Genomic DNA, 27,357 nt, shown 5'->3' with positions numbered 1-27,357 from the left:
ACCACCCTCAGTGTATAAATAGAAAAGAAAATGAGTAAAAGAAAATAATTTAAATGTAAAAGTCAATGGTTAAAATTCGCTCGCAACGCAATACATAAGAAAGATGTAAAATGTAAGCCGTATTCGGATTTCTAAAAACAAAAGAGGGAGTAGTAAGATAAGATTATATTATAAACTGAATTTTTTTATACAAACTAGATACTTTATCTCTTCCGATAAAATGTTATGCTCGATTGTTTGGCTGTAACATTTTATCGGAAGAGATAAAGTATCTAGTTTGTATAAAAAAATTCAGTTTATAATATAATCTTATCTTACTACTCCCTCTTTTGTTTTTAGAAATCCGAATACGGCTTACATTTTACATTTTACATCTTTCTTATGTATTGCGTTGCGAGCGAATTTTAACCATTGACTTTTACATTTAAATTATTTTCTTTTACTCTTTTTCTTTTCTATTTATACACTGAGGATAGTCTTTCATTCTCCTTTACTCAATTAAATATTTAACTAACTTCTTCTTTAACTTTTTTTTTATTCTCTAATCTTTAAGTATATTTTTTCAGAAACTTGCAAAATTCATATGCGAGGTGAAGCATGACATGAATCTAAAAGAGAAGTGAAGCACACTACCTCGGGAAAATCGGCATCGCGGAAAGGAAACCTCAACTGTTCGATATTAACGACACTCACGCCGGTAACATCTCTTTTTTAGAAAGAAAATACATTAATTATAAATTAATTAAAAAAGAAGAAAGTAGAAGCGAAAGATTTTTCTACAAGTTACGAGTTATCGATAATTTGGGATAACAGCAGTTTATTAGACATTGATATACAGTGGATAATAAGGGCAATTAGGTGCAGGCGGTATTCGAACAACATAGTTATGTGCCAGCAAACATCTTTACATCGCCGCACATACTCTTGACTTTCGCTTCTCGTTCACATATCAACGACATCTTACGCACACGCATGTACATATATATTTTTTCTATGTATATGTATATATATAAATGTATTTTGCATTACAGTATACAAGGACAGCTTTCTCTCCTCGAAGGTATTTCGAGGTTTCCTCGCTAAACACTAATCGATACTCTCATCGTTTGGAAGACATGGGACTTTGTTGTTGCTTTACCTCGTTACCAACTTAGACTAATAATTAGACTAATAATTAATGAGATCGACGAGTTCTAAAGTCGGCGCGATAAATCGCCAGTGGAGGAACTTAGTTATATTAATAATGTTTATCAGAATGACGTGATATTCTACCTCAATAACACAATCGACATAAAAGATTATTCGATTGTATACATACGTATTTCTCGTCGATGTAGACTATCGAAGATAGGCGGAACAGACAAGTACTATTGGCCCTATTAAACGTAATACGATGATTAAGATCCAATACGTGCAAAACAATATACATACTGCAAAGCAATGTATAAGCAGAGTGCAGGAAATGGCACATGCTAAGAGTGCATTATGCAAAATTGTAAGTTGTGCGGTGCATTTTTAAAATATTCATTACGTTTAAATAAATTGCATAATGTGTTATGTGCATAATATTATATAAGAACATTAAATATCATTTACTTTAAAAGAAGTTTATATTTAAACTTTTATATCGCGCCAACAATGCAAAATATTCGCACGCTTTAAAATGGCATTTTTTAATACAAACTTTATAATACGCTTCATTGATTATCTACAAAAAAATGATTACAACACTTGCAATTCTAAATTGTAATTGTACAAGTTGTATAATTCATCTAATAAATCGATACTTTAATACTCTACTATATTAATGCTATTACTAATATCCATTACATCGGCCGTGTAAAGATGTTTTACACATCCCGAAGGATGGAATTGAAGGAAAATACGCTGTACTAATCGTGTTAATATATCGGCTAATTATATGAGCAACTTAAATGATCGGAAGTCTACAGGGACGAGTATACTTTCCGTACAAATATATCACTCTTCGCTTAAAAAACGATCATTTACACAGGAATTAATAGAGAGACGTGTGTAAAGACATTTGTAATCACGAGAGAGATTCGTTTATGAGTAGCATTGATTACTATGTCGGCAGCGCCAACGACTATGTCTAAAAAAACTCTCAACGCTGATAGAATTATGAATAATAATTAACAATGATTCGATAGAGTTCTTCTTTGCAGGTATCGGTTTGCTGGTCAGATGAATAGTTTAATTCACTTTCTCGAAAAATACATTTTGTCCCTTCTTTGGCGCATAGTGATTGCAAATGAGTTGCTTGAACTCTGGATCAAAATACAAGTGCAATCTAATCTCGTAAACAGTATCTCAAATTCGCAATATTAACTGTAACTCCTTTAAAAACTGTTTTATGAAATTTTTATACGCAATAATAAATTTATTAACTTACAGAAATGTTCATAATGTTTATGTCTTTATTTCAAATTAATTTCAATTCTGATTAATGATTTTTTTATGTAAGAATATTTTATCTAAAACTGTGAACATAGATTATTGAATTACTTTCCTTTTAATAAATTTTGCCATTATTTTTCTCGTTGAGGCAGAGTTCAGCATATATAATGCGCTTCATATTTTACACATTACAAACGTTTCAAATTGAATTGACATCACCCGCTATAATCCATCAGCCAAGAGCTTTCATTTAAATACGTTGAATTAACATCTTTGGCATAAAATTACAGGTATCAGGATATATCGATTACTTTCTACTTCGATTAATCCTGTGTTAGTTTAATTCCGGCACTAATTGCGGTTCCCCATCTAAATATATTCGTTTAAACTTAAGCTAATTGTCACGACGGCACGGCAGTCGTCAGCAGAAAAGAAAACGCGGTACAATTCAAAGATGCATGTGTACATAAATACACTTATAATTCTTGTATAATTACATCTAGATATTTCATGTTACTTACTTTAAATACCTTTTTTTTCTGTTAGTCCATATTAACGAGTAAATCGAAATCTATAGAATTGTTCTATTGCAAGTGTCAAACAGATCGAAACGTTTGTCGTCATTCCTAATAATAAGTTCACTGTGTTTGTAATGCACATATTACGCAATTATTTGTATAATATAAAATAATCGTCACAAACGTATAAGAAATGAGTTATAATTAATATGTAATAAATAACAGGAAATTATATATGAGATCTAGAATATTGAAAATGATTGTTGCATCACACAATTCCTTGTGACGTGCAATCATTACTTTCAATAGTGTGTTTATGGCGTTTCAATGAAATGGTCGATAGTTTTCTAACAGAATCGACAAACTAATTGAAAGTGGCAACCGTTCGCATGAATATTCGAAAAAGCATGTACTTTCATGGGTTTGTGTTTTGTATTCTTAAAATTTCAACACTAAATATATATAATGCTTTGATATATTTATATATTTATACTTTTATATATATATCTATATTAAATATATATTAATACTCTCCTTTAGAACTGTTTAACAGTAAATTATAATACATATATATTTTTTTGTATATAATAGACGAAGTCCATCTCGTAACGTTATCTTCGCAAACAATTGATAAATTATAAACTCCGTTAATATCCCAACAGAATAACGTTCGGTGTTAAATCTATGTTCTATGGAAAGTAGTGTCGTATTTGTGTTATCTATCCCTAATCCTACGGCGATAGAAGTTTTTCTATTCCGTAGTTATTGGCTGACGATTCGTTGCAAATCGTACAATGGGGACAGAGCAACACTTAAGCTCCGACATTAGCCATAGCTCTTACAGTTTACATTCTAAATGGATTTTTACACTGTCCGAAAACAGGATTGCTTTCACTCCAGTGTATTATGGACAAACTGCAAAGTCTCATTAAATTACAATAAATATTTTTACTTGAATGCATGGGAATTCAGTTTTGCACAATTAATTTTCAACAAATATGTCAAACAATGTTAACTATATAACTTGAACGCGTGGGAATTCATTTTTGCACAATTAATTTCGCTTAATTTTTAACAAACTTGTCAAACAATGCTAACTATATAACTATATTTAAATGATTAAAACCTATTAAGGATCTCAGAGATGTTTGAAATATCTAACCATTAATGCAGAAGATGATTAATAAGAGCGTAAGACACAGTAACTGATCCATAGAATTTTCAAATAAAAACTGTACAAAAATAGTTAACAAATTAAATATATTTAATTTAACGTGCTTATGAATATAAAATATCTGCAAGAAGAAAACATTCTTTTATAAATTTAGAGAATCATATGTAACTTCATACCTAAATCATTCAACACCAATTTGATATGTCATTCGCTAAAATAGAATATACATTGAAAATAAGTTTTGAATATAAATTTTGAACAATGGCATCCTAAACCGCGTTTCAAGATGAAAAATTCCATTCAGATGTTTCATTTGGAAAGCGGGTGTACACTATTATTGCTTCGATTAATGAGTAATTTTATCACTTGCGTAAATATTATCGTGCGTGCATCGAGCAGCAAAAAATAACAAATCTGCATAGCTTACGGCCGGAAGCATCATTAACTTTGTAACTTCATTTATAACTTCGTTTTCTTGGATATGCCGTGTGTTTCATTAAATCTAGAGAACTTATATACTACATACATTTTTCGACGTGCAGGTAGCTGCTGCAAACTGGTCGCAAGATAAAGAAGCGTTTCAACTACACATCGACCCCTTACTAATATCATCGCTTTGTCCGTTCAATGATAAGTGTCAAATTAAAAACATTTGTACTAATAAACTATAATATGCATATCAATTAATCCAGATTTTATTAAAACATGTTATAGAACGACGAATGAATGTTTACGGGCGAATGTGTAATAGTCCAAAGAATACCGTAAGAAATGTTTTCTTTGCTCAATCTAAAGAAAATATAAATACTAAATTAATTAGAAATTCATCGCTTTTATATTGTACAATATGTAAAACAAGTTCATAAAATTATACTATAGCAAAATATAAAAAATAATTAACGTTAGTAAAACGTGACGTTATTTTGACGGAAAAATGAGAGGAAATGATAAAATATACCCGAAGATATACTCGATATTCGTGTGTTCTCTTCTATCGTAACATTAAAACTGTCTAATTTCATCGTATGTCTTACGTTCGTATTGATGGTTCCGAATTTAGTGACCTGAGCCTCGAATTTATAATTTTTGTTTAACGTACCGTCGAAAATGCATTCGGATAAATCACGGTTTCGCCAATGTGTGTACCAGTCGGCTAATCGCTGCACATCGTACGATTAATGCCTATGTGTGGACAGATTTCTTACAAGTCATGGCCCAATCGATCCATCTCAGCCAGGAGAAAATCGACGTCGGCCTCCGATACAGCGGCACTGGAGATGATATTCCTGAAGAAGTTGGGCCGTCGATCGTCCGGCTGGTAACCAACCATCAGCGTGCCGGCTTGCATCATGCGACCTTTCAGAATTGGACATATCTAAAAGCACAAACGGTTCTCTCTTATTCTAAAACTTTGCCGAGAGAGATTTCCGGAGCTTCCTTATAATATTAATGGAGACTTTATTAATAGTCGTTTGTACTTCGTTAAATTCACCAGACGCACCTCGCCTAAGATTTTCATTCTCTCCGCGGTATGTGGCATGTTTCGCACGCGCGTGGGCAGATACCAGAAACAGACGTTGACCAATTCAGGCTCGAGAATCAGGTAATACTTGTCGGGCATTTGTTTAATCCTCCTAACCATGTACTCCGTCAGCTCCATCAGCCGGTCCATGTGCCTCTCGAAACCCTCCGTTCCCTAATAATAAAATAACGGATTCATCCCTCGGTTTTAAGTCTTTGTGGTGGTACAGCCTATGTGCTACCGAAGAGAATGCCGCGCCGACGTATAATGAGAAAGCATAAAATCAGCTTTCTGTGACAATATGACGGATAATGGATTTTGTACCTTGGCGCGCCATTGCAGCCAAAGCTTGAAAATGTCGTTGTGACGCCCGCATTGAATGACCTTATCGCCCGTGTCGTACCTCACGTCGTACAGCTTGTCCGTCATAAACAGGTATTCCGCGGACATTTGGTTACAGCTGATCAGTAGCCCCTGCAAAATGGAAACAGCTCTCGCTTTCAAAACGTACGAGAGACGGGTGTCTACAACATTTTTCCGACAACAAAGCGTTTCCGGAATTGTTTTCGCGCGGTTCACGATTGACAGGCCGCCGGAGGAGGAAGAGGGCGAGTCCGTCTGGGTCGATACGACGCTTCAACACATGCGCGCGAGGAGGAGAACTCAGGATATTGAATTTACAAAATGGCGGATATGCCGCACCAATGTTGCACTCCATTATTGGCTACCATTGTTTCAGACGAGATTACTGTTTAGTCGCTTTCCTCCGAGGATCACTATTTGTAAATGTATCTGTAAATGTCCTACTGTTACGTGGAGAATGCCACGCAATGTTCATGTACATAACTGACGAACGTTTTTCTATTTTCAAGCTAGAGAAGAGATTTTTTAGTTTCATGTCTGTGCATTTGGTTGTCATCGCTGCCTTTTAACGTTAATGCCTGACATAGAAAGTGAGTATATTTAATTATTGTAGGCATAGGCAGTAAAAAATGAATACTTTTACATGCCCGCCTTGTAAATCTGTATTAAAACAACATGATTGTTAACGGAGCACATCCCTTGGACACCGCGCTTCAACGTCAACGGCATCGCGGCCCGACAAAAGCACGGCGCGCGCTCTCTCCCCCGGATATCTCGCGGCAGCCGGTGCACGGAATTTTAATATCCGAAGGGGAAGTTCGGAGTTAGCAATAACTGAGTCGCGTGGGGGGATAGACCCTCCCCGGCGGCGCGCCGTAGACGGACGGCAACATATGTTATCTCTTAGTTTAATTAAATTCCTGTAGTGCCGAGCACCCCGGCACGTAGGTCTACCCCTCGGAATGCGACTAGTGTTGTCTCGTTGCCCTTGCGCGATGCAGGAATTTCAGTACGCTTGGAAACCGGGTGGATTTCTAAAAGTGCAACGTCTTGAACGTGTCGCGGGTGCAACGTCGATATTTATTCGTGGGGATGCCTTTTATTTATTTTTTTTATTTAAAGACTCACTTCTCCACGTGTTAAGATCGTGTCAGAATAAAACATTAGAAGAAAAAGTTGAGTAAAATAATAAAACTCGGAAATAAATATAGACTTTTCCGAATAAGGGGACACTAGTGATAATATTTCCTGGTGTAACATTTCCTTTTTGAATTGTCGTTGATAATAATTACTTTCATAATTCAAGATTTTTTTGTATTGGTGAAAATACTATCTGTAATTAATAATATCTAACTTACATCTTCCTTAAAGTGAATAGATGAACATTGAAGCAAGGCTCCCATAAGTTTATGTGGGTTCCATGTCACTGAATCAGCCCTGAAAAATCAGATACACATTGTTGGAAACTTACAAAACTTTTCGTCGATAGATAATTTTTTATTCTTTCGGAGAGATTACGAAATTTACGCGGTAAACATTAAACAGTGTTTTTATTCGTCTCTCGAATCAGAAGTACTATCAGATTGGTTGTAAATATAGCAAGTTTAATTCTATGCTACGAAGAACTTACTTCAATTTTATCGCATTAATAGGAAAGGTCTCTGTGATAGCAAAGTATATCAAATAAGCCGTACATTTTATGAATAGTGTAGAAAATCATTCTTCCTTTGCCTTATCAGCAACCTGTCGAAGCGAGCCTTCGCCGAGCTGACTGAAAAAGCCAGCCGACCTCAGCTGGTCGTCAAACTCTTATCCACTCCCACGGGAACCAATAGGGGATAAAATATGAGTTATCTTCCCGCCGTGCTCACGGAAGGGGGTCTATCAATTCGAGAGAAGAGCTATTAATATAGCCACACGACCGGATTTAACCCCCTGGTCCTCGGAGACCCACTCCGGCGGTAAAAACCTCTAACCCTTCTTAATCCTTGAAAAAGCATTGTGATATGTGAGAATCCGCATTCACATTCCTCGACCCAAATTTGTGCTTTGTTTTAGATATTTTAGCGGTTAGTGGCGCGCAAAACTATTAGAGCAAAAAAAGGAGCAAATCTAATAAAATATAGTAAAACAAGATGTTGTGACAAATATCACAGTATCTATTACAAGTATTCCCTCGGCACAGATAAGATTAAAGGATTTATAAAGAATTGAAAATAGTACACGTCATTTTTTGTAAAACTTAGCTTTAAGTACATCAGCCGCGTGCTTTATGATAAATTTGATACTTGGCAAGTGACATGTTTATCGCGACGCCGATCCCGCGCGTTGGCTGAACATCCTGTGGATGATACGAGGGTACTCTTGAAGCACCCTTGAAGCGCGATTCGTGTCGTTAGCAGACACTGTCCATTATTCACTCGTGCGCATCCTTCTTCATGTTACAGATCGACACGCGTCTATTTGTTTAATTCTAACAAATAGAATTCGATCATGTGTAATATATATTTTCTCTTATATAGTTTACGCTAACATTCGTTTGTTATTTATGTCTGTATTCTTATTGTCTGTATTCTTCGGAAGTGTTGGTCTACAACGTTGCTTTAAGTAAGCTGTAAGCCTTAAGTCATAAGAAATTAAGCTTACAGCTTACTTAAAGCAAGGTTGTAGACCAACACTTATACTTTCTATAGCAAATTTATAATTATTTCTATTTTTCTGAACCTGTAATTTGCCGAGCAAACTGTATTCGTATATCATAAAAGATTCTTTATTTTAAATTTGTATAAATGTTGATGCATTAAATTTTAAGAATTATTTAATAAGATTTTAAGAATTATTTATGTTTTCCTGAATATGTAATTTGCTGAGCAAACTGTATATTATAAAACATTCTTTATTTTAAATTTGAATAAACGTTGATGCATTAAATTTTACAGATTTTTACAAGTACAACATTAACCTGTATAAAAAAATAATTACACAAGTCTCTAAAACTATTTTAGAACTTGTCATTATTTACAGTTAAAATTTACTAATAAATAAAAATTGAAATAGCAACTTACGTTGCATTATTACGTAAAAATTGCTGTAAACTTTTTGCAATAAACTTACGAGTATCAATTTAATAGAAAAGAAATGTCGGATACAAAGTTTTTTCTTCGCATAAGACATACTGTACTTGAGAAGTGTGTATAAAGCTCGAGTGATTAATGCGATTCGCAGCTGAAGCTGGCGCACACGGCACCCTACTATTCGCTTTTAAATTCGTCCAAGGTGCCAACCCCAAAAGCCGCTCGATATATATTACAAGGGATGTTAATTACCCGCACCCTTAGCGTAATGTGCGTACGCTATGTGTGGAAGAGAGTTCTATGTTCGGTAGCGCGAGAATTACGTTTCCGACTCAGTAACGATCAAAGGAAAATGTTAACAGAAGTTAATCCCTGCCAGCACACAGTATATTCTCGTAATTCGAAAGCAAAGCTGAGTCTTATATGAAGCCATAAGTCAGACATTTTCTTTGGAAGGTAGAAAGAGTCACAAGATATTTCTGTAATGATGAGGATTAAATAATAATTAGATTTCCTCAAGAGATTAATGAGAAACTAGGAACTTGTAATTAAGAACTTGGAACTGACTTGAAGAAAGTTGAGCAGGTCCGATTTCTATTCTTAACAAATGGCTTGAAACGTACACTTTGAACTTTGAACTTCACGTTCACCCGCAGCTCTCCCCGGGCCGTCTTTTTAAGTCCGATCATTTCAACTTTACCGTGAAGGTAAAATCACGGTTCTTTCTCAATTCTAGAACAATCTGGGACGCGGATGCGAAGGGAACAGAAGAGGAGAAGAGAGGATCGACCGGAGAATGAGGGAGGCAGTTCTCTTTGTACGAGTTTAATCCGGCATTGTCAAGGCACAGGCTTTTATTTCAGGCTTCCAGAGGAAGACACGGTGATGGCACGGCGCCGCAGCGCGTCGATATAAGAGGAGAATTCTGTTCTGCAAATGTGCTCCAGGGAACTGATCCAGCTGTTGCTCATGCGTCGGATCTTTCTATGCGCGCCTTTCGTTTGCCATTTTAATCAAGACTTCCAGGAAGGAAGTTCCCGTCGCAGTACAGTCCACGCAGAAAAATCGCGGACGTGCATTTGCGACCGGCATAATGAAAAAATGTAATTCGTAATTGTGATAATCTCTAAGTAGATATTTGGCAGTTACGTTGAAAATACACGTTGGAAAGTTTTATAAAATATATATAAAAGCCAGTTTCTTAATCACATAAATTATCTATTATAATTCATTGTAATCTATTGCGTGTTGTATGAATTTACCAATTTAAGAAACATTATCCCCATAATGATATTATACCTTAATACGTATAAGATACATTGTTTCATCAATATCCTTGAAAAATACTGATGGTACACTCTGAGAGTTGGTTTACCATTTCTCTTTGTACATAAATCATTCCCGAGAGACTTCTCGCACCGATTTTCAGGTCAGGGATTGTCTGAGTCTAGGGAGCAGATGCGCCTGGATGCAAATCGTGGATTAATCTCGCCAACCCCATGCATGTCTCGTCCGTACCCCTGACCCCTATCGCAGCTCGAGGGTTCCGTTGAATTCGCGTCCACGAAAATATACAACGTGAATCAGAAATTGCGTATTTTCCCCGCGGATTTCTTGTAGGTATAATTTGTGTTTGGTGTCGTCCGTTAAAAAATCCAACCTTCGCACTCTCTTTTCCACTCTCTTTTAACATAATTAACGATAAATCTAAATTTCTACGAAACACATTTTTATTTATAATAGAAAATATATATTATAACAATTTGCATCACTTTGAATTTTCTGATATGATAACGTTATTTTCAATGCAAGAAATTCTAGGGCAATCTGAGCGCCAGCCCCCTCGTTGCATCCTAATCGCGGTTTATGCGAGCAATACATTATAGGCTGACTGCCTTCGACTATTCTCATGTAAAATCATTTGCAGCGCCTGACGTTCGAATCACAACTACCTCTAAAGGAACGTATCGATTTTATCCCACATATGCAATGTACATCGGGTTAGAGGCGTTTTTCAAAGAAGTCCATTATAACTAAGCCCAACTAAGCCCCAATAAACTGTATAAAATGCGTGGATTGGACCTCCCTTACTCTGGACGTATGCGAAAGTAAACAGAATTTCAAATAATGCAATAGACGTGTAAAGTATGAAAAAAAATAAAAGAATAACAGTATTTGATTTTAAAATATGCCGACAAACTATGAAATAGTTTAATTGAGAAATTATTGACCAATTGACATCTTCTTTTCTTATCATGACTCAACTGCTTGAGATATATAAATCAAAATAAATTTTAGCATATGATTTAACACTCACCGTTCGATGCCGGTCAGTCTCGGATGCCTATACTTTCTCGACAGAAGCAGTCCACCACCCCAAGCCGCCTGTAACAGAGATGAATGATTACTCAATGGATTGTCTCTCGAATACTCGATGACGGAATGCAAGAAATCGACACGAGAGATGTGCGATCACAATGTATGGGATTTCTTTAAGTATTATTACTTAATCTGACTTATAGATCCGGTGTTTTCGAATTCCCCTTGCTGTTCACTCGCAAATGTAGTATTGGCGAAACCTCTGCCGCTTCCCACATTTATTATTTACGTTAAGGTTCTTACGCATTTGGCATTTACAGCTTAAGTCGTGTTTGGATGGGCTTGATTGCATAAGCGCATCTAATGTGAAACGTTATTGCTTAAATGGGCGCTCAAAGCTATATTTGATCAACTGAATGTCTTCTCTCTTTTATTTATACATATATTAGATATTTATTACAGTCTTTTTACTTTATACAGTTATTATTGAATCGGTACAACTGTATAATACGTGAAATTAATCTATAATTAATATATATCTTTTCATATTTCCGGTCAATATCTAGAAGAATTTATTTGCCTGGGAATATTGTTTCACTTCATGTTGCGTAGACGTTAAAGTGTGCTCAAACGAACGTTATTTGAATTTATGTATTTGATCTACGTTTGAATACAGACGCACTTAAATAATAATGTATATGTATGTTTTATTGTGTTCTTCGAGGAGCATTACTCACGTCGACGTGCAGCCATAGATTGTATTTTTGACAGATATCAGCCATTTCCGGAATCGGATCGAATGCACCAATAACCGTTGTTCCCGCAGTGGCATTCACGAAGAACGGTATGTGACCTTTGGCCTTGCGCTCCAGGATTAATTCCTCCAGTTTCGATGGAATAATGCGACCGCGCTCGTCGCTAGGCACCATCACGCAATTATCCGTACCGAGGCCACAAACGGACGCGCATGATTTCACAGAATAATGGCACTGTAGACATTAATAATCCACACCAATGATGAACAACCTAATCAATTGCCTCTTATGAGGGTGCACGAAACTTTAATCAACTGTGTGAAATTTATGCAGTTTCAATTATGCTCTGGTGTGAATTTTTTTATATTTGAAAACTTATCGCTTAATTGTATGGAACGGGGAAAAGTGCCAATGCGAGCCAACAAATGAACGGAAGACGGTTCTCACAAATTTATAAATACTTTCTCTCTTTAATATAAACGTTTCGACCCTGTTTCGGGTCTTCCTCAGTATAACTCGTTAAATATATGGTTTGAGAATCTCTTTTTCTATCATGGTCTCATGCTTCTTCTCTAAATGTTCCCGGACATAAAGAGAACTGGAGACACGTCGACTGAGATGACTTCGTTGTAATGGACTTAACACGACAGTCGTGTTTAATACTTTAATGGCTATATATTTAACGAGTTATACTGAGGAAGACCCGAAACAGGGTCGACACGTTTATATTAAAGAGAGAAAGTATTTATAAATTTGTGAGAACCGTCTTCCGTTCATTTGTTGGCTCGCATTGGCACTTTTCCCCGTTCCATACAATTTCTTTTTGAGAGCCTTCACAACATTGGAGTATTATCGCTTAATGTTTCTTACATGATGTATTATGATTCTGTTGTGACTACTCGGTTCTTCTGCAATTTTCTCTCTATTAACTTTTAAAAGCTAAGTTTGTTGAACTAAAAGTTTTAAAAATAACGTATAAAAATAGTTAACAGTTTCATCAAGCGTTTAAACTCTAAGACAAACCTGATCGGACGTAAACATAACCAGCTGTCCTCCGATAGCAGAGAGTCCCTTTTCTTTATAGTACGGGAACATCTTGTGCCTGGCCGCAAGGAAGGCGTAAAGGTTGCTAATAGATCCTCCTGGTGCGAGAATGGAGTCGCCGCAGTTCCAGCCTATAAGCTCGCGCATTTTTTGTAGAACGACATGCTCCATTAGAATGAATACGGGAGCGATCTCGTAGGTAAACATGTTCGTGTTGGCCGTCGCAGTTAGCCACTCGCCAGCCATGGACACTAAATCGAGACCGCATGATAGCTGATTGAAGAAACGTGGATGTCCTAAAATCAAGAGGGGAGAATTTCCTCAGAGAAAAATCACGGTATGATTTCATGCAATACGATTGAAATCGCGCCAAAGTGCGTATCCTTGTCGAAAATTCTGTAAAGGTGACGAAAAATTAATTACTACGAATTGCCCGATATAAATCATTCCGCCGGTAGTGGCTGGAGTGATCGTTGACAAGCGGCTCTTAACAGCAAAGTAATTAATAACGTTGACGTGCACGTGTCCGAGTATTAATACATTTACACGCGACCTTGTACTGTCGCGTAAGTTAAAGGTACGCGGGAGGAAAGGCGGCAAGAGAGAGAGATTTAAGCTCTTCCCGAGTACGTTGTCATCCGCTCGGCTGAACATCGCGCGAGGATCAGGCCTAATGCTTCTATTCGATGGGAGCCCGGCCTTCTGATGCAACTAGGGGAGCGAGTACTTAATTTTCTCTCTCTTTCTGCATTTCCTCCCTCCCATAAGTGCCTGGGCATTTCGGCCTTCTAATCCGCTATTTGCGTTCCGCGTTAAACTCATTTAGTTTAGACCCACTAGTAAAGAATATCCAGAAAAGAAGAGAAATTGCGGGAAAGCCGCAAGTTGTAACGGAGAAGACAACTGGTCAAAATTTGAAAAAAATATTCCTCGCGAGTGTTTTCTCCCACGTCTCGTCCGGAAACAATCAATGAAACCTACAGACATTGTACAAAAGAACCCTACGAGCACTATCATCTTTCTTTGAGATAGCGCGAATCCCTTGATCCTTGAAATATGATGGATTTACTTCCGTTGAATATCCGGTATCGAAAAGACTTTGGCCTTTGTGTGATCGATTATCTTATGCTTTACCGCACAGCGCACGGACGCCGATGTATCAAGAGCATCGCACCAAAAATAAAAAGAAGCTTAAATATCTCAAATTCCTATCAAGAATCTGACACATAAAATTTATTTTAGATGTTGAATTAGACAGAACCTCTGCCTAACAGACAGAAATGTTTTACATCAAGAATATTATTTCGAGTTTATGGGCCAATTAAGCGCGCGCTATTTCTCTATTCGTTGGTACGTAGACACTTTAATCTTTTCGTTTTCCGTAATGATTGACACATGACGTCGCGGACTACGGACATTCCCCTTCACCGACGACAACAGCCTGGGATTCGACGCGTGGTAAAGTCGAACCGACGTTAAAGGTCTAGAAGGATAATCCCCGATTCTCCTCGGAGGATTCTCTTCACGCGGACCACGTATTTCCATTAAAGGGATTCCATTAATGGAAAACGATTATGCGTAAAACGATGGCGGATATTCTTTAAAAAAGATTTTTATTATCGCGACTGTAAAATCGGAGCAAACGACCAAAAGAAGCGATATTCCTTTACTTATCAAATGCGATTTATAATCTGCTACAAATTCTTTATAGCGTCTGTAATACCCATAGTTTATATTCCACCTGACCTGCAAATTTCTATTGATTGCAACTGTCTGAGGGAGGTTTTTACTTTCCCAGCTATCTTGAAAGACGTCTCTCTCGACTACTTCAATAATCTTTGTAAATGGCTACGTAGACCATCACCAATGGAAACAAATATCAACGGTCCGACACGAAAATCGCCTTAGACACGATATCAGATGGTGGTATTTGAGCCGTTTGTCGTACTGTTATTCGCAATTATCTCGGTCCGTGGCTCGTGGCACGCGTCCGGTCGAGGGGTCTGCGAGAAGACGATGTTCTCTCTTCTTCCCGTCTAGCAGGAGCGACAGAATCGCGCCCTGATCAAGGGTGGAGCGGGATTCGATGGTCCGAAGCGCCCGCATTTTGCGCGTCACACGCGTCGCTGCTCGACTAGATTGTTTGCAGAGGCTCTCAAACGCTGCACGCGTACACCGTTCAGGAAAAACAAACACGTGCGACCAACTGGTGCAAGATAAGCCGCTTTGCGTTACGCAGATTTGTGTCGCGAATTCGGGTACGCGCGAACAGTCTTGGAATCCTCTTGCGGAGTCTACATTAAATTAACCACTCTCGTCTCATGTTATTGACTGATGTGTCTCCGTTTCTTACTCGTAATTTATATACCGTGTATTATTTTTTACGTATACAAATATCAAACAAAGATCAATGTAATCTCGTGAATTGAGCTTAAATGAAATAAGCTGATCAACGATACAGATTCGAAGAGACTATTTTCCTATTTTTCTTCTTGCAATGTGTTTGCAACTTAATTGAACTTGTAAACTTAACCGTGTACCTAGAATTTCGATTTTCAGTTGCAATACAATGAACGATTTGTCTCAACCGCGGCCGATTCTTCGTATAGCGATTATGCTATCCAGGGAATCATTTTCCGACTAATTTGCTCCTGCCCTCGCGTAGTCGGGGAAAAAGACAGAACGCAAGGAGAACCTGTTCCGAGCAGACTGCGGTGATATATTATAGGGCTCGGGATTTGTATGGAGCGAAGTGTGTAACTCGGGCTTAACATTAATGCTGCGCGATCAATCATACCGCTCATAAGGAAGGTAACATTGTGCCTGGCATTGCTGTTATATTACGTCTATAAAGCATTTTGCAAAATATTGAGTCATAATGTGCCACTTTTACATCACTCTGTTCATTGTATTATGAGAAATTAGAACATTCATTTCACCTCTAGAGCGTATAAATGTTACTGCTACAAAAAGCCATTCGGTTAGTTTACGTTTTGAGAAATATATCTTACTTAGAAAATTATACAACGATATATCTTATTAAAATTTCTTCTTCGACAATTTATCGGATAATTTGCGGGGGATGGAATATAGAAGTTCAATGCCCTTTCACCTTGCCGGGCAGACAAATGCGTTACGTACTTTAAATGTCGGGTACGTTTGATCTTTTTCGACGGAAAACTATCATCGTCTGAATACCTTCCATGATACGGCGTTTTTCGCATTCCGTGACGAACCGATTTGCGCATTCCACGACGAACTATCGATATCAATTTAAATTCCTCCGCGTGATGCTGCCGCGCCAGAGCTTCGCGAAATACCGCTACCCCTATATCGCGCAAACCACCCTCTGCAGCTGGGTTTCGCCCCCTATTTACTGTTTCCCCTCTACCCTACTAAGAAAAAATCGTGTAGAAATGGCTCTTAATTACACCAATCCTATTGAAATTCGCCATCCTGTGCAACAGCGCCACGCGCAAACTTATGCAAGCAATAACGCCACAGTGTTTTCATACGGTAGCCATAATGCGGATTTGAAACATGGCTTTTAAATTGTATAGTCGTGAAGAAAATTCTATCTATTAAGTTATTTCCCGCATTTCCTGCGTCACTTGTTATTGAGTATGATTTTATATTTGTTTCACTACACGGACAATTGTAATCTGTGAATAGAGAAAAGCTCATGCAATCCGCACACAATATCCTCAGTTATGCAATAATAAAAGTACCAGGTGATAGAAATAGATTACGTGAAACATCCTGCGGACAACATTCGGCGCACATATATGGTTATATGACCTGGAAAGAGTTACATTCAACCACATGACTCGTCAGCTTCTTTTCAAACTGCTGGAATTTCGATATGTCACAGAATTCTCGTGCTTATACAAGTTTTGCGAGTCGTAATAAATGGAGCATAAGTCGCGGAACGGAGTTGCGACGCTTTAACGTCGGATATGCGATTTCAATATGTTTGCACAGATGCGATTATCGTCAGAGAAACGTCACTCAATCTAATCCTATTATGAGCAAATACCCATCGATTAACGATATTCTGTCATCATGTCCGTACGTGATCGTGTAATTTATAAACAATATCCTTAATGAGGAAAGAATTAAATATAATTTGACATTTCAATTGTTTAAATCAATTTTGACAAGCTTCTACCTCTCCGTATCATTTTTTTATTTCGAAATATTATTGGGAACTGTTATCGTCGTCGCTAGTACATTTTTATGCTTAATATGTTGATTGGAAAGTCTAGATTGCATTGTTTTATCAGTCATTCTATTGTCGATGTCTATTAACTTCGTTTCGCGATTATCGTTCTCGTTACCGTTGTCGTCACTTTCAACGTATTTCTGATAAATCTCTCCTAAAAAAACGACGTTTGTATCGATACGCATCGGCTGACATTCTTCATGGATAGGACGGTTCCTTCTGTAGCCAAGCGTAGATGTCCCCTCCTTCCTCAAACCCAATATGCGAAGGGTTCCCGAATCTTGCGGCATATAATCTAATAACGAGTTTTTGTCAGCACGTATCGTGCACGCGCCCTTCGATATCGGGGGGGGGGGGAGGGGATGATCGCGCGGCCCTGCTTCCTTTTACATGGACTGCAGACAAACGGGATTCCTGGCCTAAGTTTAGTTAGGTCTGCTCCATTGTGCATTACCATCCATTCAAGCTGGTAATCGAATCCCACTGAGATAGCGAACTTTCGCACGCCGTGGGAGATTTGCGGTTGACTTTTGGTATTTCATCGAGCCTCTATATTGATATTCAGACACTTCGATAGGTCGATGTTATTAATACAAAATTTCCACAAACTGAAACTCTCGTGTATAATGAACGTATTTATTTTGCTCTTCACGTCTCGTTGAAACGTACATTTAAAGCACTCGAAGGAATTTGACTTGTTATTTTGTGGAATTTGTAAGAAACTTGCGAAATTAACAACTTAAACAGGAAGAGTTGAAGAGAATTCGATGTGTTCTCAGAAACAGACAAATAATATGTGCAAAAATACTTAAGTATACAGTAAAAACTTTGTTAATAACATTTGTTGTCTCATTTAATAAAAATAATCACATTTGTTACAACATTTCATTAATGTTTCTGTGTGAAATCTGGTTGGCAACTGATTATCAAATGTAAAAGAAAAGATCTTACTTCACATAGGTACTGAAACATTTTTTAAAACAATTTTTGCAGAAGTGTGAAAATCACATACGAAACAGTTTTTTTAATAAAATATTTTATCGTTTCCGACGATATGAAATATGACACGAAACATCTATCGTGTGTGCTTCTGTGCCTATTACAAACACGGCCGTCAATGTGTCTATTTCGAGGGTTGGCCGATAGCCGTCGGATTTCATTGCCGGTGTCTGTCGCTACCTTATCTTCACCCCTGCGAGCGCGTATGCTAAATTGAATATGAAATTATGTGGCTTATCGCCCTAGGGGATAGGGACGTGCGATAGCACGTAGCGTTAAAATGCTCCTCTTCGTAGGGGTGCTTGCACTTTTTCAGGATTTTTTGTCTATTATCTCAGCAACGGTCGCGTACCTCGTGTTTAATGCTGACGCGAGCTTTAATCAATTTAACGCAATACTTTCATTGGAAAAATATTCCACAAAACAAAGTTACTTTAAAAATACTCAATTCTCTGTTATTTTTGAAACATTTAAAATTACGCTGAATTAAATAATCAGAATATTTAACTTTTTTGAATATATATAAAATAAGAAAGAAATTATTTTGAATGTTATGGAAGCGGAGAAAATGAAAAAAAAACACTTCAGTAGCGATCGTTGAATATATCGATTTTGAAACGTTTCGCGAACGTTTTAAGATGAAACATCTTTATGATACAAGTATTCGCACCGTTCAAAGTATTTTATATTATATGACGAAAATATAACTTGAGTTTACAAAGTAATACGACAATGCTTATTTTTTTCGATATTTCTCGATTCTCAAAAATTTATCTTTCCATTTTACTGCTTCCTTTTTCGAAATTTAATTATAATCAGATTTTTCGGCAATTGTAACGGGTGTTCTCTTTGGAGTATATACATCCCGCTAGTACTTTACGTTTTGATTTATTATTAAGGGCCAGTTTCACAAACGTCGGTCAATTGTTAACCAGAGTTCAGCCAACTCCCTATCTCTTTCTATCTTATTGTCTAAATAAGAGACAGAGAATCAATTAACCTTCGGTTAGCAGTTAACCGTCGTTTGTGAAACTCGCCCTAAGAGTTTAACACAAAATTGGAATAGAAATAATTCGTATATTTACCTATAATCTGATTTTTATTAGCTTATTTTCTATTAGTTAAAAAATATGTATTATTCATAACGTCATTTTTAAGATAATATACTATACTATTGCAATATTACTTATCTACAAAATGTGTATGATTAAGTAATTAAAAATTGTCCGGTTAACCTTTCATTACTTATTCTAATACAGGTATATAAAAAAAATGAGCAAAGTTTGCGTATGCTTACCGGTTTTTACTTGATACTTCAAGGTTGTGGAACAATCCAGTAGGAGCTGTTGAAGGGTCAATCCAGTATCGGGAATTTCTAGATCGAGCAGGCGCATCATATCGGCAGGATGGTGAAACTCAAGAATCTTCGCACTTCTGTCATTCGTTGACTTGACGAAATCCAGCAGAATGTCCACCACCTTCATCAGGAACTCTCTAGTCGCCGGATAACCTTCTGCATTATGAGGCAGAATGTCTATGAACAAAATAAAAAGTTGCAAACGCGTACTCTTTGCTCTCGTTTATCTGTTAAATAACAGTTAAGTTATTTACGACAACTATCAATGTAGAAATGAGCATTACAACATGATCGTGCATAGATTTTATTTAAATGGCAACATAGAGAATTTTTTCAATGTTTCTGAAACAAATTATATTATATATTTTTATCAGACTTGCATTGTAGTTCTTGAAAATAAAATCAGATAATTCGTGTGCAGCGTAATGTAATAACAATAACTCTCTAATTGTTGGAATCAAGTGAAATCTCTTCTACCGTAGCGATTAAAGCCGGGATCCCACGACGCCCGACGTCACGTAGAGGCTCGGTGAGCCTTGGTGAACTGTACCAAGTCATCCCCGAGCCACGCGTCGTGGGGCCGAGATAGCTTGCTATTACTCGCGGTTCGCGGTCCGTCCTTCCCGTTGAGAGTCCCAGTAAATAGGTAGCGCAAGGATTTGCCGAGCCACCTATCGAGCGACGGAAGAGAAACAGAACGACGGAACGGACTAGAGAACGAGCTGACGCGTCATGGAACCTATGCGGCTTGTTACAATTCGTTGCTTACTAATTCGGCAGGCAAACTTATCGACAAGCATATTGACGCCACGAGCCGTGACGAACCGCACGCCACGGGATCCCGGCTTAATATCGCATTGACAAAATTCCTTTCGGCTGTCTTCATTGTTCGACCTACCATCATGATTTTTGATAGTATCCTCGGAGATAACGATTAGAATGATTTCACCTCATCAAACAATTGAAAGTATAGACCTATATTGACACACTCTCACTTGTTTGGTGGGATGACACCATCTGCATATTCTTCTTTCTCTTCTTTTCTGTTCATAGCGAATCCTTTTTACATCTTGACATATAGCCACCTATCGGTATAACAGCATGCAATTTATTGCATCTATACAAGTCATGCAAAATGCAATTATTCCATAAACATTTTCAACTTGAGCGTCACGTAATTAATATTCGAAATTAGTAATAAAATGCATAATAAAACTCTAAAGACTATCTTTACACTAAATTCACTAAGTTCGTAAATAAATAATAAAAGTTTCTATTAATATAACCGAAATGTACAATTTTTGCATAAAATTTTACGTGCTATTAGAACTGTTATCGCAATTGCGAGCAAAGTATGATAAAGACATGTTACAATGTTCTCTAATAATACGAATATGCTAGGTAGATCATTGAATCATGTACATAGATTCAATGAAGACAGAACAAAGTCGTTGCAGTGGAACATTTCAATGCGCTCGTGGTAAATCCTGGGTAAATTGAACTGTCCTTCTATCGTGGCGCAACCATAAAATATCCCATGAAGTAAACCATCCCCTCGTTTCCCATTGCATTAAGGTGATCCCATGGATAAACAGCCAAGCTACTATGGGACTTTGCTTTCAAATTATTATTTAGCATTTTAAGACGGCGGTGAGAGATTTTTTTAAGAAGATGTAACGTTACGGCATTATTTTCAATTCTCTTTTTTCAATGATCTCACATTGATAACACCATGCAAAAGAATTATCCGAATTTTGCCAGTTTTATGAAACGCTACTATGCTTCACTAACTTAATACAAATGTAAATCAATGTAAATGTAATTTTGTTAAATCGTTAAAATATAATAAAGATAAATCCGACTTCGGGCCAATGTTTGAGCTGAAATATTTGCTGAAAATAAAAATGTTAGGATAGCTTTTTTAGCCAGTGATAATTTTTTTAATGTTTCGTTTTTCGATAAGAATACTTTTATCAATGGTCATAAGAATCTTGAATAAAGGCCGACTAAAGGAAAGAGGGCGCACGCGAAAACTTATGGTGAATTGCCTTGAGCCTATGGTTAGACAAGGGAAATCCCCGGCTTCCAGCGGTCGGATCCAACTAATCCAGCTCCATCAATCTAATGTCCGAAGACCTCCGCCTTTTTCTCGAGGTTTATATAGCACTTTTCGAGATACAAATAAGCCGGTAGCAGTCGCTCAAGATTTCGCTACGTTATAAATATGATCTAATTGGCATCTGTTCTACTTACTAATTAGTATTTTTTTTAATAACAATAGAACACGCGCATAAATATTTTAATAAACAGTTTCAAATGCGACAATTATTTTACTCGTATTCCAATCTAATTTTCATATAATGACATCTCCTAGTTTCTCTAGTGTATCATTGCAGAGTTCGGAGCCGCCGTATCCATCGTGTGCACAGTCATTTGGTACCAGATGTGCCTGGACCCTCGCGTTTCGACTTTAATCAAAGCGCCTTCTGAGGGTTCTTACACGTGGCAATTAGTCACGCCGATTTATAAGCCGGCTTACAACCTTAATTTATAGTAATTCGGCAGATTTCGCGTTACGGCGTAATTTAATTCACTTACGTGCACAAGTGAAATTCTCGTTTTGCGCGAGATATTTACGGTCACTAGTTGTTCAAGATAAAAATCACTCGTTGAAGCACAAGAATCCATTCAGACATTCACTGTTCTACGAGCGGCACGCGCGTGTCGTTATCGCCCGCTAACACTTCCCAAACGACGAGGATGACAAACCCTTCCGTCTCCCTGCGGCGTGTAATCTGTCCTCAGCCACTCGGCACCTACCAACCTCTTTGGAATAATTCTAAATCCTCTATTATTATGCACCCTTCCGTCCGACAGGCCTCACGAAATCAGAGCAATATTGTGACTCTTTGATTTTGCACTCAAAAAGCCAAGCCTGCGCTTGTGTAATATCGAATATGTCGATGTACTTTCTAAATTTCATATACCAATTTTAAATGCCCGGATGGCGCTGAAGTAGAATTTCTATTATTAGAATTATAGCCGAGAACATGAATGAGTAAAGCGACTCCATGCACCACACGTTTGTTAGTTGATATTTATCTTTGTAGCTTTGTACCAAACTCATGCAGTGTTCTAATAAACATTAACTAAAAACTTCCCCAATTGTCACTTACCCGAGTACTTCAAGTTGCAATGCTCTTTAGAGAGCGAATAAGTATTTTCGGAGCTCATTAGTCTGGTAGGCGAGTGCGTTCGTGCGAAGTTCTGAAATCCAAATCACGAGGACCTCTCTTCTTAAGATACACTTTTGCACTTGCGTTTTGCTGTTTATTTTGATTCGATTAACTTCCCGCAAATATTAAAAGTTAAGTTCTTTTTAGCTAAAATTTTTATTAATCAAACCAACTTAAATTTAATCTGCTTATATGACTAACCATATTAATTATTATAAGTATCGGCAAACGTTTGCTGCAAATCAAGAAATTAATACAGTAGCCTAAGAATCCCTAATTGTAGTTACGATTGAAATCAGCGAGATAGATCTTGTCATCACAGTGTTTCCATCAATACTACGCGCGTCGACCGATGTGTCTAACGATATACATGTATTCACTCGTGGACATAAACGCCTGGGTATACGACTTCTGCTAATACTATGGAAAGCTACGGTTTCAATCTAAATGTAAAGTATGCGCAAGATGTATTATTCCGTTGTAAACTCTAATTTACCTGACCGCTCAAGTGCAATGTAAGGAAATAATCAGTATGGTACCGAGGCAATACTTATGTTAATTAAATAACAGTATTTGATAAAGACACTGTCGACGTCGATCTCACTAAATGAGCAGACATAATGAATGATGTGCAATGTGGATGCCTTACATATAAGTATTCCTTGATCGCTGTGATTTTAGTGCCGATCATTTGCACATTGTCCATGTCTCTGCTTGTGTCCCTCGCCTCAACAGTTCCTACAACAATCAACAATAGGTTTCGCTTCAGTCACGACGTACTGCGGCGTCGAGTCTTTGGCGAGTTTCAGCGTGATTGCGAAATTGTTAAACGAGAATCGCCGTGATGTAACCGCGATAGGCTGAGCGACCGAAGAAACATGGACAGAGAGCAGTTTGTGGTCTTTTTTTTTTAATTAATTCCTAGAACACAAAGCTTTAGCACTTTCATAACCATGGCGAAGAACATATTGCGATTTCTAAGCTAAAAGACCCACAATTTAGTCATGTATTATTTTCACAATGAAACATGTATGTTTTCGAAGCAAAATTACAGGAACATTTATTAATAGTTTGGAATTAGATCTCTGAAGCTGCATAGAAATGCATAAAGAACCACCACTAGAAAATTTAAATAATTAATACAAAGAAACTAACAAAAAGAGAAAATTCGGAAAAATTACTAATATATAAAAAAATTATAAAAGATAAAGATTGCAAGATTACTGCTGAAATAAAGAATAAGATTAATGTGATATGTAGAAAAGAAGAAATATAGAAAATAATAAATTGAAATAATATGATATAAAAGTAACTTACACTTACACTTATTATTATAATATCGAATAAAGCGGTATTATCAAAGCGTGTGCAGAAGATAGCCAGAAACCTATCCTTGAATACTATCTAAGAATCGTGCTATGACATACAGTCTGCGGGATTAAATTTGAGTAAGTAAAGATGCGATACCGAAGAAGGCACAGAATCATGCTCAATTGTACTCTGTCGCAGATAGAATATAAGTTCAATTTGTAAGTAAGAGACATCTGATAAACTCGTAAAGTGTAGAATGGAACAGAGCAAACAACAAATAAAATTTAGTTTATTATTATTAACAATTATGTAAATATGTAGCCGTAGAATGGATAAACTTGGACCATCAATCACACTTTATATTCTAAATTTATTTAAAAGACAGCCTTCTTGAATTTCTCAAGCAATCAGATCGCTTTGCTCTTTGAATCAATAGAGCGGTCCTGGAAGCATGAGAAATAAGCTGAAAAAGATCCGAAAGACATTCACCGATTCCTTTAAAAACATTAAAACGTGCAACAGACGAAAATGTAAAGAAGAGATTAGAATGTTTATGAGACATGCATGATTAATGAATGTATTGGGGAGAAGAAATATGTCATGTTAAATAACTAACAATAAGATACCTTGTCATTTATTTTTCCCATATTAATGTGTTAAAACTTCTTTACTTTGAAATAAAGAAATACGAGTGAACAATTTATATTAAATTTTCGGAAAGTTCAGAAAACAGATAAATCTCTTTTGTTAATATAAATAAAATTTTAATTTGATATTTATAAAATTAAATTGTGAGCTGTATTACTTTACTTTGCATTTTAATTTCTTCTTCAGTTTTCTCGTGAAAATGAGTTTTATAAAAGATTATATTGCTAACGATACCATTTTATTCCGTATTTCAATTTTTTTTACGATCATTTTTCTGACAATTCTAGATTTAGTTTAGTTTTCAGTTTTCGAAATTTGAGGGAGTATTTTAAATTTAGCGAAAGTTCTTACACACAGAAGAAAAAGGATTAGCTGATCGCGATAAATATTTGAGAGATTGTAAATTGTAAATCCACGAGTTGATATCACGATGAAAATTAAATGGAACCAAACAGTTTATAATTTTAAATTATTCATTAAAAATAAGCCAATTAAAAAAAAGATATAAAAATCAAGACTTGAATATTGAGAGACCCGACTTTGTTAATATCTTAATTATAAAAATCACATTATTAATTTATAACTTAGTAATTTAATATAATTTTAAAGTTGTATGTTAGTAATTTAGCTTGGTATCCAAATTAAAAAAGTTTCTCAATTTGCAATCACTATCCATTTATTAGTTTTTCGTTTATTATTGAAAAATCTTTTCTATTAATAGCAAATCTATTTGAATTATTATACATGTACATTATATTAGTATACATATTTAAATTTTTCTGGCAGCTGGCTAACCTACTGCAATTTTAATAATTTTTTTTAAAGAATATATACCGTTTAAACGTTTCCTCATTCTACATTTTTAAATTTCACCTTATCATTACACTTTTTATAAAATATGTGGTTGAAAAAACATTTGGAATAATATAAAACATATTGTCAAATTTTGAAACATTCCTTGATAATTCTATATAACATACATTATACCAAAACTTAATTGCAATCTAATAAAAAGAAATTATCTACCTCCTATAATATTTATCTCGTACTCACCTAATCCCTTCTTCTTCGTCAGATCTCCTTCGTGGCCGGATGACTTAACTTGTGATCTCAATGGGGACTAGATTTTGCCTCAGAACGAGCGTAGGTTTGAAGGGTGAAATGCCGACGGAGTGGTGAAGCGACGACGGGCTTCAGGGTGGTTTCCAAGGGACTGCTTCGTACCGAAAACGCCTGGACGACTCTCGAGCTTCGGCCTGACTCGGCCTGCCTCGAGTCTGCCTGACCCAGTTTCATCTCGCGCAACCTACGCAGCCACCCTTCCCAATCGGGGGTGCTTTTGCGTAGGCGTGGTCGTGTCCAGTCGCGACTGGTGGGAGATGAAGGATGAAACATAGTGGTGGATACCAGGGCGTGTCGCCACGCTACCAATCCCGAAGCCAACGTCGCTCTTGACGTCAGAGGAAAGAAGAGAGTAAAGGAAAGCAAATAGTATGCCAATTTCTCTCGCTTTTTTTTATGTTTCCAGACTCCTTTTTGTTTATCCTAGCCGCGTGCGGTTTCCGCAGCGAAACTATCCGCTACCGACACTTTTGTGTGTTATTCAATTCGCTACCTTAGGACGTTGAGCTGAAGAGGCGTCTAGAAAACAAGAATCTCAATCTGTCGAGACCGGCGTTAGGAGATGGTGGTAGATTAAAGTTCAAGACAGTTCTGAAAGATGATACATCCACAAATTTCCAAAGCATGCGTATTCCAACAAATGCACAACAGTTATGTCATAAATTTTTTACGTCCCTACACCCGAAAATTTTTGATAAAATGTGATACGTACAAAACATGTACTTTCAAATAGTACTTAGCTCATTTATAATCTTAAGAATGAAATTATGTACACGAACGATATTAAATTCATTAAATATTCCATTGTATAAAATGATAGTATTTGTAGCTTTTTGAGAAGAAGCAGTTGTCTCTTCCCTTTTAACCTTAATTACAAGTAAATTCAGGGTCACTTAATAATTTTCTTCTAGACTAAATCTAAAAGAAAAGTCAACATATCATCGATCGGGAGACGATGTTGAAATGTTAAGTTTAATATCTCCAAAATACATCTCAACAGAAACGGAGCGCTCATTAGGATGCGAAACGGGTTACCAAAGAAGAATCTAATTGCCGATGGTCCGATTTCTTCCGCGGAAAATGTCGCGACGCCTGCGTCTTCGGCCGACAACGAGGGTGGATCGGGGCTGAAGAACGTGAACAGGTAGGTAAACAGAGACAACGATACTAGAAGAGGAAGAAACGATTATGGTTACACCGAAGGGGGTGGAAAGGACAAAATGGACGGCAACCAATGGAACGCCGGGACAAAATGGCCGTCGGTGAATTTAATCA

The 27,357-nt window shown here is 36.8% G+C and overlaps 1 protein-coding gene across 3 annotated transcripts; it reads right to left on the bottom strand.

Annotated features, from left to right (window-relative positions):
- Nucleotides 1–800: 800 nt before the first annotated feature.
- On the bottom strand, nt 801–26,228 carry LOC105564401 (glutamate decarboxylase). Of its 3 annotated transcripts, XM_012016730.1 has the most exons (11): nt 26,014–26,228; nt 23,651–23,739; nt 22,942–23,032; nt 19,706–19,942; nt 13,167–13,483; nt 12,126–12,377; nt 11,387–11,454; nt 7,354–7,432; nt 5,957–6,106; nt 5,612–5,806; nt 801–5,485 (listed from the first exon to the last, which is right to left on the bottom strand). In XM_012016730.1, exons 2-11 carry the CDS (start codon nt 23,705–23,707, stop codon nt 5,312–5,314), a joined length of 1,620 nt encoding a protein of 539 aa, XP_011872120.1. In that variant the 5' UTR covers nt 23,708–23,739; nt 26,014–26,228; the 3' UTR covers nt 801–5,311. The 3 variants fall into 3 exon arrangements, with proteins under 3 accessions (XP_011872120.1, XP_011872121.1, XP_011872122.1); XM_012016731.1 differs by lacking the exon at nt 23,651–23,739 and having other exon boundaries at nt 26,014–26,227; XM_012016732.1 differs by lacking the exons at nt 22,942–23,032; nt 23,651–23,739 and having other exon boundaries at nt 26,014–26,227.
- Nucleotides 26,229–27,357: the final 1,129 nt, after the last annotated feature.

Source organism: Vollenhovia emeryi, unplaced genomic scaffold, assembly GCF_000949405.1.
Source record: "Vollenhovia emeryi isolate VEMERY1.0 unplaced genomic scaffold, V.emery_V1.0 DF939165.1, whole genome shotgun sequence".
NCBI lineage: Eukaryota > Metazoa > Arthropoda > Insecta > Hymenoptera > Formicidae > Vollenhovia > Vollenhovia emeryi.
Note: the sequence above shows the minus strand (reverse complement) of the source record. Positions and strands in the feature narration are given on the sequence as shown.

Bases quoted from the DNA above. Each gene is read 5' to 3' on its own strand.
- LOC105564401 (XM_012016730.1), bottom strand. From the start codon at position 23,707: ATGGACAATGTGCAAATGATCGGCACTAAAATCACAGCGATCAAGGAA. The intron at 11,455-12,125 runs GTGAGTAATGCT...TCTCTGTTACAG, and splicing joins ATCTATGGCTGCACGTCGAC to GCGGCTTGGGGTGGTGGACT. The intron at 6,107-7,353 runs GTAAGTTAGATA...TCCATTTTGCAG, and splicing joins CTATTCACTTTAAGGAAGAT to GGGCTACTGATCAGCTGTAA.